The sequence below is a fragment of the Fragaria vesca genome, linkage group LG2, assembly GCF_000184155.1.
Source record: "Fragaria vesca subsp. vesca linkage group LG2, FraVesHawaii_1.0, whole genome shotgun sequence".
Classification (NCBI taxonomy): Eukaryota; Viridiplantae; Streptophyta; class Magnoliopsida; order Rosales; family Rosaceae; genus Fragaria; species Fragaria vesca.
The window spans coordinates 23,261,992-23,275,313 of NC_020492.1; the positions used below are offsets into that span (position 1 = coordinate 23,261,992).

The 13,322-nt window shown below is 36.8% G+C and overlaps 1 protein-coding gene across 1 annotated transcript; it reads right to left on the reverse strand.

Annotated features, from left to right (window-relative positions):
- Positions 1–3,731: 3,731 nt before the first annotated feature.
- LOC101308350 lies at positions 3,732–7,632 on the reverse strand. The gene is made up of 12 exons (XM_004292897.1): positions 7,411–7,632; positions 6,922–7,244; positions 6,744–6,836; positions 6,567–6,657; positions 6,379–6,472; positions 5,823–5,920; positions 5,579–5,648; positions 5,283–5,386; positions 5,082–5,198; positions 4,844–4,920; positions 4,690–4,734; positions 3,732–4,564 (listed from the first exon to the last, which is right to left on the reverse strand). The coding sequence occupies exons 1-12, from the start codon at positions 7,630–7,632 to the stop codon at positions 4,078–4,080; spliced, it is 1,821 nt and encodes a 606-aa protein (XP_004292945.1). The 3' UTR covers positions 3,732–4,077.
- Positions 7,633–13,322: the final 5,690 nt, after the last annotated feature.

The following is a 13,322-nucleotide window of genomic DNA, read 5'->3' on the forward strand; positions in this document are numbered from 1 at the left end:
AGGGTCCTATATATCATGGCAAAAAAATATATATAAATAGAAAAAAAATTCACCAAAAAAAGTATATAAATAGAAAAAAAGAAAAAGAAAACATAATATAAAGAAAGAGAAAATGGAAAACCCGGAACATGGAGAATATTAAGTTCAGTCACATTTTCAAAGAGTGTAATATGATTGCTGACTCTCTTGCCAAGATGAGCATCAACCATGCTCCAGGTCTTGTCATTCTGAAGGAGTCTCGTATCCATGCTGCTTTTGCTTACCTTGATGATTTAAATGATGTTCCTAGAGCTAGAAGAACTAGTGATTCAATTGTTAACTAGTTTTGCTCTTTTGTTCTTTCTTTATGGGCCTTAGTGCCCCTTTTGTAACAAAAAAATAGAAAAAAAAAATAGTGAAAACTTGAAACCACCATTTGAAAAAAAGAAATTACATAGAGTTAACGGTATTATTGACAGCATATGCTAAAAGTGTGCCGGCTTTTAAACGTCATGTATCATTTTGATTGTTTTGAAACTTGAAACACCAAAATTAAGAATGGACCGTTTGTTATGCACAGTTATTAAAAATTTTCTAAAAAAGAAATAGTATTATTGAAGTCAGTTGACCAAAAAAAACTGATTGACACCTAATAAATTTTTGTATTTGAAACGGCGCTGTTCCCTTTAAAAGAATTAAAATCGATGAAAAAAAACGGTGAGAAAAGTTGCACGTGCCCTTTTAGTAAACTCTTTTTTACAACGCGCTTTTTTTTTACGCACTAAGAGACTATTTGCGTTATTGTGCCCTTGGTGACTCACCACGTCGTGGAGGGAAGAACCTCCGCTCACTCACTCATTATCTTTTAACATCTTCCTTCTCCACACCCCGATCCCTATACGAAATATGCAGCTTTTTTCGTTTGTATTTTTCTTGGTTTTAACTGTAGTAAGTACCAAGTGCAATAAGTAAAGCATTTTGCTTGCAATTCCCCCCCTCTCTCTGGTTTCTCACCGCAGAAAACGTATAGGCTTTTTCCAGAGGAGAATTCAGAGGTGGGATCAGAGCCAGAGAGTCCTCGTGGGGGAAGATGAGATTACACTTAGAGAAGAGGGATCTGCCTCAGTTTTTACGATATCACGTCTCATCCCCACTTTGATGGGTCACCTCAGCAAAACGATAAACAATGCTTGTTTTTCTCTAGGTCTGGTGCTTACTAGTTTGTCGACATCGTGGTAGTAAAATGTTGAGTACCGGCAATATACCGGCATGACTACTTGACTAGAAGGAAGGCATGTGATTTGCACTTCCATAGAAAGGCTAGGTATGTTCTTCATGCCAGTATTGGTATATGATGTGCTTCAATTAGTCTCTCATTGAGTTTTAAGTTCCTAGGAGAGTAGGAGATCATCGAGAGTGTTACTAGTTCGTCTTAAGTTATGCACGAATCGTATGGTTATCATTCTCTTATACTTCACAAGACAATTCAACGATGAAATTTTATAAAAACTTTATTGAGTTAGTACTCACGTGTGATTGTTTCATCTATTTTTTATCTCGTGGCAAATGAAAGCAAAAAATCCAGTAATTATGGTTCGTTCATTGTGTCCTCAGAATGTAACCCAAATAAACAAAAGTCTCCTATGTGTAAAAGACACTGTGTAATGAATTATTTTCTCTAGTGCTCATAATTGGATAAGACATTGAGATGAGGGTAAATAAAGGAGTTGGGTAGGAAGGGGAAAAGAAGAATGTGAGAATTGATGAGATGCTATGAGTAACTGTTGATTAGGTTTTTCAATTAGAGTACGAGTTATGATTTCGTTACGTTTTTCGAAAGACAAGGTCGAATTTATTTGAATCTATCTTTTAATTAACAAATTAATTCTTTTGTATAGCCGTTGTGTCGTGCGGCATGTTAATAAGCTGGATAATAACTATGAAACAATTTACTGAGAAAATTTTTAGTTAAAATGTATCAAAGGATACATATTTTTAGTTAAAATGATTTATGGGCGAATTATACTACGTGGTACAATGGCGCACAAAATACTCTGTTATTTTAACGATGCTCTGCCTCAAGTTATTATGTTGGCTGTGTATATCTTGTATCGACTCTAGGGTGGCCAAAACAGTGCAAGTTGTCAAACCATATAAACTTTTGATGTCGTGAAGGGCTTTTAAAGGTCTTCTCCATTTCTAATGTGAAGTAAGATGGGTTAATCGATCCTTCAAACTTCAAAGTTCGATTTCTTCTGCTATTGATTGATCTGGAAGTCCATTCTTTTCATTTTGCTGTACAGATGTAAATTAATACCTTTGTAGTTTATACCAATCCTCAAATCTATGAGTTTGCAGAATTGAATCCCGGAGGAACCCTAGTTGCAGGTGAGGTTGTCGTTTGGATCTCTGGGAATGGAGGCCTTCTAACCTTCAAAAACCCCAGAAATACATACAAGGGATGAAGAAGCCAAGACGAAGGAGAAGATAGAAAGACTTAACGTTGCTTCTAAATGAGAATGAGAGGCAGCCAAGGAGAGGATCCTTGTCCCTCTTCTAGGTTTACTTCTAGGTTTCCAATGTGGGTTTGAAAATCCTGACTTGGCCAACAATGTGGACTCAGTCCCTGCTCCCTAGTATAATGAACAAGATTGACCAAGGAATGTCATATGACAGCGCTCCAGGGTAGATGGAAACTTGGAAAGACAACCCATTTTTCTATGTTTCCTGCAAATATCAGCAGATGGCGACGTGCGTGCTGCTTTCCTATAGACTTTTATTTGAACATATTCAAGACAATCTTACAGATTTTAAACACCGACTGACCCTTGAATCCGGCTTTGTTCATATTAAGAAATAGTAATTGCATCATATGAAGAAACTTTGAAGGTCCAGTCCTTAATCGTTAGAGGCAAGATTGATGTGTCTTCAGTCTTCACCACTGGAATTGAACGGACAGATTCAACGCCGTGTAACTTGTTCAAGAAAAGAGAGCCTAGTTGCGCCCTAGTGACGATAAGAAGATGAGGATGCGCATGGAGTCCCACATCGAGAAATAGGCAAAGCACGGGTCGAACTCGAAGGTATAGAATGGGGAAGCTTGGGCTTTAGAAAAGCATGATCCTTCAGGCAGAAACGGGATATGATGAGTGGTCAAAAATCGCTTTTAATGCGAGATGGGTGCCCGCCCCTGCCTGGTTACGACAATTGGGCATCCTCATCTTAACCATCTGATCCCCAGCTCTTTAAATCAGTTAAACATTTTTCCGATTTCTTGTTCCCTACTTAAAAAAAAAAAGGAATAGAAAATCATTTTATTTTTCTATTTGGATAGTTTAAACACATTTAATATTTTCCTTCTTTTTTTTTTTGGTCAAATTTAATATTTTCCTTGTTTATGCGGGCTCTGCAGAGTCTTGCGCCGTCTAGGCGGAGAACCCATTTGTGCTTGACCTAGGCAGGCTGATTGGTCTGCCTAAAAAAAATGGAAGAGATTCAGTTTAATATTTTTCCTTTTATGTGGGGTTGGCGGATTCTTGGGCCGGCTAGGCGGTTACCAGTTGTACTAGGTCGCGCCTAAAAAAAAGAGTCAAAAACCTGATCCTCCTGGTTCTCTGTATTTATTGGAGTTTTCAGATTGGAATTTGTAAGCAGACATATCAAGGTTAGCGATTGCATAACTATAGGGGGGCAGTGCCTTCAAATGTTTTGTAAGGTTCAAACTCGTCGGAGCTGCAATGCCGCATAAAATCTGGATTTAAATACCAGTGATTTCATCACTGTTTCACAAGATAATATATAGCTCAAAGTTAGTAATCAGCAAATTAAACTGCCGACTGTGGCGATAGACCTGAACTTTTACGTTTACATGGGATTTTTGGCAACTGTGCTAAACACTCTTCTCAGCTATCCAAATGGAAGACACCAGTAACAAGCTAGTTACCAATTCTTGTATAGATAAAGCTACCACCGTATTAGGGGCTGTATATACACAATAAACCAATAACTCACCTGAAAATACATATATACAAGAAACGCGATTTGAATACTGGACATATGGTTGTGGAAAAAATGGGAGGCTAAGTTTGAAAATTGAACCTAGCCTAACCCATCAATGACATCCAAGCAATTAGCTCTTGGCTGATCCTTTCCCCTTGCATTACATTCCCTCGGAGGGGAGCTTCCGGTGCTCTTGCTCAAAGCCCAAGCTTTAGTTCCTTTCTTCTTGCACATAGCAAATTCCTGACTCTTGCTAATTCCAGGAACCCTTTTCATCCTCCCAATAACATCATCCAGCAAATTTCTATCTTCTTCTGAAAGTTGTATTCTTCGGGTCTTATTTGTACTGTAATCCATGGATTGCATTCGCTGCATCTTGGAGTGCAAGTCCAGTCCCCTACGAGTTGGAGACCGTATAGGCAAGGGCTTTAAACCATGATCACAATGTCTTACAAGGTTGATTAGCTGGTGAAGCCACGTCACTAATTCAAGGATGTACGCATCTGTCTTTTGCTTATCTGCGTGATACAGTGTCTGGAGGCGGACCAAGTGGCTTTCTGAGGGTGTATTTTTCCCAAACTCAGTACTGTAAAATGGGAAAGGCAATATCAGAAGTTTTTAAATTAAAGAAAAATAATGTACATTGATATAAGAAATTGCATCTTGTCCATATAAATGATATTCAGAGAAAGAGATAGAGGCTTGACTGACCAAGAATTTGCCCATTCTCCCACCCACCCAAAACCTTGATGAGCTCTGTCACAAGACAAGAAACAAGACATTACTTTATGTGAAAGAACATAATCACTCATCAAGAGAATGAAATCAAACACAAGGAAAACAATTGATGACAGCTTCAAATTACTTGTTTGTATTTGAGGCAACAGGAACAAGCCAGTGGAGAGTCTTCTCCATTTCAGCTTTGACCTGAGAAACCATGAGCTGCAGAAAACATAATACGAAAATAATCAAATAAAGGAGGTATGATCTTTCCAATAATATAAATAGAGGAGAGAACATTGAGATGTTTTAGACAATATGTATGTGTTGATGAAAATAAATAAACAGGGAATGAACCAATGTCTGAATTTCAGTTGTAATACCTGTTCCTTGGCATCAAGAGTTTGCAATCGGGATCTTAAAGCTTTCTTAACACTATCTGGCAACCCATGATATAAGTTGTCCCTTGTATTTGGTGGAAGAGAGGTTGGTCGAGACGCCTATTAAAAATATCATGCATATACAATGAAATTCTATTTCGTAAGTTTGCACAAACTATAGGAGACAAAGAAAAATGAACTCACAATGTTATCTATCTGGTTTATCATATTGGCATAGTGTAATGCAAGACCAGCTGCGCCTAGTCTTTGAGGACTTTTGCCCTTCTCCCCTTTCGCAAGTGTTAAACCTGTAAAGTAACGAGCAACTATCACAAGCAGCCACCAAAGACACTGACCAGATTGTGTTACCCACAGGGCCACCAATGAAGTCTACACACCCTAACTTCTATAGTGTGCACAACAAGCTCTTGTGAAGAACAAAGCTAGAATACTTATATCCAGTGACAAATTTCAATCAACGTGTCAGATGTTGCTCATACCATTATCCCCAAATGCTTCTGATATTGCTTGATGTATATAAGCAACAATATCTACAAGTTTCTCGACAATCTGCAAAGAGCAATATAATTTGATTACAATGAGTAAAATAAATCCAACAGAATTTTGTTGTGCCCTGTCAAGGGCAAATACGGAATACTGGACGCAATATCTTCCAATTCCTTGACAAGGATTTTCCATCATGCTATCTCTTAGAGAAATTTCAAAAATGGTTCAGAATAGTACCTCATCCAAATTTTTGGCCCAAAGAGATTTCTTTTTCAAGGTCCTCACAAGCTTTCTTTGTTGTTTTAATTCACTTTGTAACATTGTCAGACTTTCTCCTACAATTTCAAAGATAACACCCAGTTAATATTGCTGCCTTCATGTTGTTTGTAGGTATCAACCAGGAATTTATCATGCACTGACATATAGAGAAAGCATTCAAGAAAAAAAATTAAGTGCTCAACCAAACAATGCACTTTGTCAAGTTAAAGAGGAAGTTAAAGATCACTAAAAAAAATGAAATGTAAACAATTCTAATGGGGAACATAGGTCAACCAAAGCAAAATGTGATATGACAGAGCAAGAAAGAAACATAGGTTGCTTGATTCTGGCAGTATTAACAATATCGGCAATGCTGTTTAAAAAGCATGCCTCTGTAGTAGCACATTGCATAAATAGAGAAAAGAGGGGATGGAAGAAAATAAAAGAATCATAATATCGACTAATTGCTTAGAATATTTTGAATCTGCACGCTACACAATAAAGAAGGTTGGACAAGAAAATTCTCATGCCAAACCTCTAAGAGGGAGATGCAAGGCCTTAGCTTCCTCAAGCTTTCTCCTGTAATCTTGTTCGAATCTGTCCAAAGCACTAAACTCATGGTATAATTCCTACAAACATTGAAAAAAGTTAGCTTCCCCGAGTTGGCATTATATGGTGTGATAAAAACGTAATACATTGATAAAATACAGATATGCAACATACCGAAGTATGCTGAGCAATAGTGGTCAATTCCTGCATTGTCATTTCTGCCTCTGATCTTAGCATTTTGTGACCTGGATCCTCAGAATCTAATCTGAAATTCAATTATATAAACCATATATTACAGTTAGCATCAATTTGTACATATATTCTACCAAATAGTCTAAAAATAGACCCCACCTTGTGAAAAATCGACTCAGGTTATGCCATTGTGGGTCTTTACACAGGTCGCCGAACCTAATTACTTCGCGTGAGAAAAGATCAAGTTCTTCCCTACATATCCCCAAGAAGCAAAAGTTTAGAGATACCAAAAACGCTACAAACACATTCACACTATTGTCTCTCAGAAGAGTAAAACCTTTTGTCAGCGGCAGCTATACTGAGCAACTCCCTCATATCTTTGGACACCAAATTTTGTACACCTTGCGAATGCATAACCTCTCCCTTGAGGAACTGGATATTCTTTTCAGAAAGCGATTGCAACAAGTTTGCTCCCTTGGTGATTGTGTTAGCTACTTCAAACGATAGTATAGATATTCTATTGCCTCTAGAACCCCCGGTAAGAAAACCGCTATTGGTTTGCAAACTCGACACGCTACTGCCAAGTGTATCCAATACTCCTACTGCCTTCTCCAGGCCTGCAATTCCAGCTCTCCCTATAAATGAGTTCCTCTGCGAAATCTACAACAAAACACACAAAATTACACCGATAATGCCACAACAAATGCATCTAAAATTCAAATAAACAAAAAAAAAAAAAACAAACCAATATTCCAATTCTGATAAAACAAACTAATATTATCCGGTGCATAATACAGGTCGCAAATTTCACTTTCGACTGAATTACCTTGTCAGCTCCACTCCTGGCCGGAGTTGACGGTTTCAGCTCGCTCGAAAACGACGATCGGAGCTCGCCGGAATCGTACTTGTGCGGTGTTCTGAGGGAGTCAATTTCACCGGAGAATGAAAAATTATCTTTCAGCCCGTTCACACTCTTCTTTAGCTTCCCGGAAAACCCCAAATTTTTAGCCTCTCCATCACTAAACCCGGCCGAGCAAACCGCCCCCATCGTTCACTAATTCACTTCACCAATTCACAAATTCAGCTAAATTTCAGGGAATTCGAACCAGAAAACCACGATTATTTCAATTTCTCAGCAAAAAAAATCGAGTGCAAATTATCAGAAGCATTACCTTTAGAATTTCCAAGTCAGCGAGAGCGAAACGGACTGAAATTCTTGCCCACAAAAGTAGCAGAGGATTGAGCTGAGCAGGATTATGATGACAAAGTCGAAGGAGACAGAGAAATGTAGAGAAAATGAGAGGAGTTTGACTGAAATACAAAAATGACAAGAGAGGAATTTTCTTTATGACTGATTTGGTTTGGTATGGAAAAATATAAGCAAATGACGCGTTTACCAAACGAGGAACGGTAATCTCGTGGGATTTTTTTGACTACCAGAGATGAGATTCATTTGCGTACGGAATCCAAATATATATATATATATATATATTATTTTTTTTTATCAAATGCATAATAATGTGTTACATTTTAGAGAAAATTACATAGTAACACATGACCAAATTTAAAAACACAAAAAACCCATTTCTAATAATTTTTATACAAATTAGGACATGGGCCTCAAGCCCAAAACCAAATAATAGCATATATGATCCAAATGTTAAATTTAAATGACCAAAAATGTTCTATTTCCTAATAAAATTACACTAAATGCCACTCTTACTCCATTTCCTTCTCTCATTCCAACATTTTGATTCTTCTTCTTCTTCTTCTTCTTCTCTCTCTCTCTAATCTACCAGATCTCATCATCACCAATTTCAATCCATAGCTCTCTTTCTCTATCTCTCTCTCAGATCTACCAGATCTCATCATCACAATTTCAATCCATGACACGATTTGATATGCCGCACCTTCATCTTCCATGGCGGCGAGTGCCTTGAACGATGAACTCATAGTCTTGTGCCACCGGACATGGCCGCCGATTGTGTCTAAGGAGTCGACCGGCATCGTGGAGAAGACCGTCGATATCTTTTCGCGACAATGTGGGGAGGAGCTTGCCCTAAAGACGGGAATCTGTCGTCGGTCGTGTTTTTATCGACAACTACAAGGCGGTGCTGCTACTGTCCTTATTTGCCTGCTACAAGGCACTGCTTACTGTTTGGACAAATGATTTCACTGCTACTGTTTGGACAGATGATTTCGCTGCTACTGTTGGAAAAATAAATTTGCTGCTATTATTGGAAAAGTAAATTTGCTGCTACTGTTGGAAGGAATTTGCTGCTAGTGTTGGAAAAGTAATTTGCTGCTACTGTTGGAGAGAATTTGCTGCTACTGGTCAGAAAGTTAAATTTGCTGCTACTGCGAGATCTGTGGGTAAAGTAAATTTGATGCTACTGTTTAGATATGTTGGAGGGAATTTGCTGCTACTGCAAGATTTGTTGGGAGGGTTAATTCGTTGCTACTGTTTAGATCTATTGGAAGTGTAGATTTCGAATCTAGTAGCAGCAGTACCAGCGTCTTATTATTAGGTAGTAGCAGATTTCAAAGTTGGCATCCAGTAGGCAGTAGCAGCGACAGGCATCCTAGTTGACAGTAGCAGCAATATAATATGTGATTAAGGGTAGTTTCGTAAAATGTGTAGTGACAGATGGCATGTGGACATCAATTTGTTCTAATTTGTTAAATTTTGTCCTTAAATGTGTAAGATATTGTGTAAAGGATGTATTTGTAAACTGAAATTTAATCAGTAACTTTATAGTAATTTATTATACATTTTATTGTAAATCGAACTTGAGAGACTTGTTGGGCTATGGAATCCAAATTTGAGCAGTGATTTTTGCTATGGATTTTGTTTTTTGTTTTTATTATTATTATAGAGAAAAATTAAGTGAAGGATTTTTGTGTGAAAATCATAACCCGGAGGAGGGAAAAGGGAATGTCAAGTCTCCGCCCACTATGTCTGAGTCTTTACGTGGTGTGACTGACGCCAATTTCAGGGGAGAATTTACGTTGTTGCCCTTGGGGACATTCCTATGGGGATTGGAGGGATTTACTATGTTACCCTCTTGATTAGTAGCTGATTAAGTATGATTAGTCTATGAATCTTTTTTTATTAGTCAATGGTTTGGATTTTTGAATAGGGGTGGGGATGGGATGTTTGTGAGTATAAAATGAGGAGGATTATGTAAGGTTTTTTCATGTATGAACCAAAGACTTGGACTATAGATTCTTTTTTTTTCCCTCTTTTTTTGGGTGCTATAAATTGACATGTTGCTTATTTTGTGTGTTTAGCGTTAATTAGCAGACACTTTGTCACTTTTCATTTGGTGAGGGGCATTTGTCATATTGGAGATGGGTTTTAGAATTTTTCAACAATGATGTTTGTCTCTTATGCTTAAGATTCAAGAGCCTGCAATTTTTGTATATCAACAAGAATTGGTATCTCTATCGAACAAAAAAATAATATTTGGTATCTCTTGCCCTTATTTGAGTGAATGTGAATAAGTTCACATAATCTCTTATTTATGTATATCTCTTGCTTTCTTGCTATGTTACCAACGAAGCATAATTATTGTGACACACATATACATGTTTGTCAATATGAGGTTGCAATCATTTGATAAAGAAAGATACTCATTGTCTACTTAGAGCGGATAAGACAGATAATGTGTGTAGCTCGAGATCAACCCGGTATGTTTTATCATGTAAAGGTGAAAAATTATTTCTAATGTAAAGCCGCACGTTACTAAAAAAACATAAAACATGAAAATAACAAACTAGCCAAAACAGACCTCTTGCCCAAATTGGGCCAAAAACCATTGACCGAGCTCAATTTCCAATCAAAGGGACACTCTCTCAAGCCCATCCCAAGTTAGCATTTACACCTTCAAGCCAGCCCACCCACCACCCCATTGATGTCGTGCCTCCACCATCTTGTGTCTTCATTGCCGTTAGAGTGGTTAGACCACCTGTAGCCCTCCAAAACCACGATGACATCCCCGCCCCTACCTCAGTCCATATCGCATACTCAAAACATCGAGAAGCTCTGTCCATACTTCGTCCATCTCCAAGTTATCCTTGACATTCCCATACTTTTATGGTTTAGTTAACATTTGTTTGTATAACTATTCATTGTTTAATGTTAACTTTCACTATCAAAAGTGTTCATAGTTAAACTAGTTTGACGAGTGACACATTTTTATTTGCATGTGTTGTAGAAATGACTGAAAATTTGATTCAAAATATGTATGTTGTACTAAATGTATATAAATAATAATGAATTTGGACACAAATGTCAGTATTAGTTTAGACACAAATATTGTCTTGTATAACCGGTAGAGGACAACCAATTTTGCATATTTTTGACTTCTTTCTTCCACCTTGAAATGTACGAAAGAGCACTATACATTTGTGATATATCATATATGTTCCACAGCTCTTAAGACTCCCAGTAGATGAACTTCAATGTTTTTAATTTTCATAATTAAGAAGGAAAATTCGAATTCGAGACCTCATTAGAAAATTTCTTTGGTTGGAAAACATTGTCCTGTATTGGAAATTCCATGTCATCGATCCCTTTCTGATTACCTGTTGTAGAAGGGCATAATTGTCAGACTGAAAAGTGGAGTGCCACTGTGAGGTTGCTGTTTAGCAGTTGAATTGAAACAGTCAGAAAAGCAAACAGTACAAAAGCCGTGAGATCGCGTAAGGTCCATTACTGTACACGTGGCGCCACCCCATTGGTAATATCGTAGTACTAAAGTGTTACTCGATTGTTTTGCGTTGACTTTATCATTAAGCGTGACGAGGATTTTGGGCACAGAATAATAATTTATTGTTTTTCTAGATTTCTTGTATATATACACTGCGTGCAAGTAACGATGTAATTTCACCTCTTCTTATATTAAGAACCACGCGTCTATATTTAAATCATCATTATTCATTAACAATACTAGCTATTTTGTCGTTAAATTTTAGTCAAAATAACTAAAAAAATTATTTTGACTAGTCATTTTATAAATACCTCTACGTCAGTATTTTCTATTTCAACTAAAGTTTGATTTATATTATTAATTAAATAAAGAAAAAATAATTTAAATGATTTTTATATTACATAAAATGACTTAAAATGAATACTTTTAATGAATATAAATTATAGAGGTCCTCATCTCGTTAGCTATATTTAAAGAGCGAGATAGAAGTTAAAAATAGCTAGTCACTTACTAGTCTGCTGGAGCTAGTGATAAAAAACTAAACATGCTCTCTAAAATGACTAAGGAACCGATATAAAGAGTTTGTTAAAGATGTTCTTAAGTCATCGATCTAGATCACCAACATGATATTATGTATTTACACAAGCCGGAGCCCTCTGCCTTTGAAATGCAAATCCTTAAATTTATACTTTTCAAATTTATCAGTTTCATTCTTGATAGGGGAATTTATGATTCATTTAAGGTCAACCTCATAATCTTGGTATCGATTTAACACTCAATTGCCTTCACTTCCAAATAATCAATTTCTTTAAATTATTCGGGGAATAATGCCTCAAATTTTTTTTTTCTACATCAATATACTATGCTAAAATAAGTAGTTGCGGTTATGGTTCGAATTCAGACAATTAAGTTGTAGTACATTTGATCTTGTTTTCATATTTTCTTTCTTTTTAAAAATATAGTATAATTTAATTTGTCCGAACCAGAAAAACGCACGTTACTATCCATTTACTATGTTATTATCATCATAGTATTGGTATCGGCCATCCATCCCGGCCGGTGTTCACTCGTTCACTCCATGAATCACAATCTCTACCTTGAGAACACCATCTCCTTCGCTGATATATTGATGAATCAGAGCTTTTGTTATGTACATCCAGCAATTGTGCTCGAGAATATAAACTTATTCCCAGCAGTTAGATCTTGAGCGTTGGGGTCCAGTCACATATCGCTTCTGTACACACAAGCTGAAAAAATAAGGAGAAGAGTACAACTATTGTGGCTCCAGTGGTTTGGACCGAGCGGTGAGCCCAAAATGGTCCCTGACCCAATGGAGAAAGATTTGTAGCTATTCCTTTAATTTGTTGGTTTGATCCGGTCAGTGTATGGAGTTGTCTAGACAAAAACGCACAGAAAGAAAAAAGATAAATTGTCTTTTTGCGATTCATTTGAGGTACCGGTACATGTTTTTTTAAGATCAAAATCAAGAGATAACCAAAATAAAATATGATGCGGTAATTTGATCATCAGTTGCACCATGACCAACTGTTCTTCTCATGATGACTAAGTGACCAACTTATTCTATATTCGTAGTGTTCATCTTAACTAGGTGGCATGATCCAATTATTCTCACTGGAAAAATAGTTCAATCCTTTGTTCATAAACTGATAAAAGATTATAAACATCATATCTCACCACCATTTCCTCATCTAAATATCCCTAAAAGAGATTACTTTTCGCTTTGCCACCCATATATTCATCGAGAAGATTATTCCTGTATCTCTGCTCTTGCCTATTATCCGAATATCCTTCAATGGGATTACTCTTCACTGTGCCACCTAGATATTTCTGGAGTGAAGCACCATTGATCTACCGTGGTAACCATCTTTTGAGGTGATTTTTCTATGAGGTCAAGTTTTACACATATTCTGATATATCTTAAATATCACAGATACGATAGAAAATAAAATATTCATGCACACTACAAGATATATCGATCTTAGTTTTTTTTTTTTTTNTTTTTTTT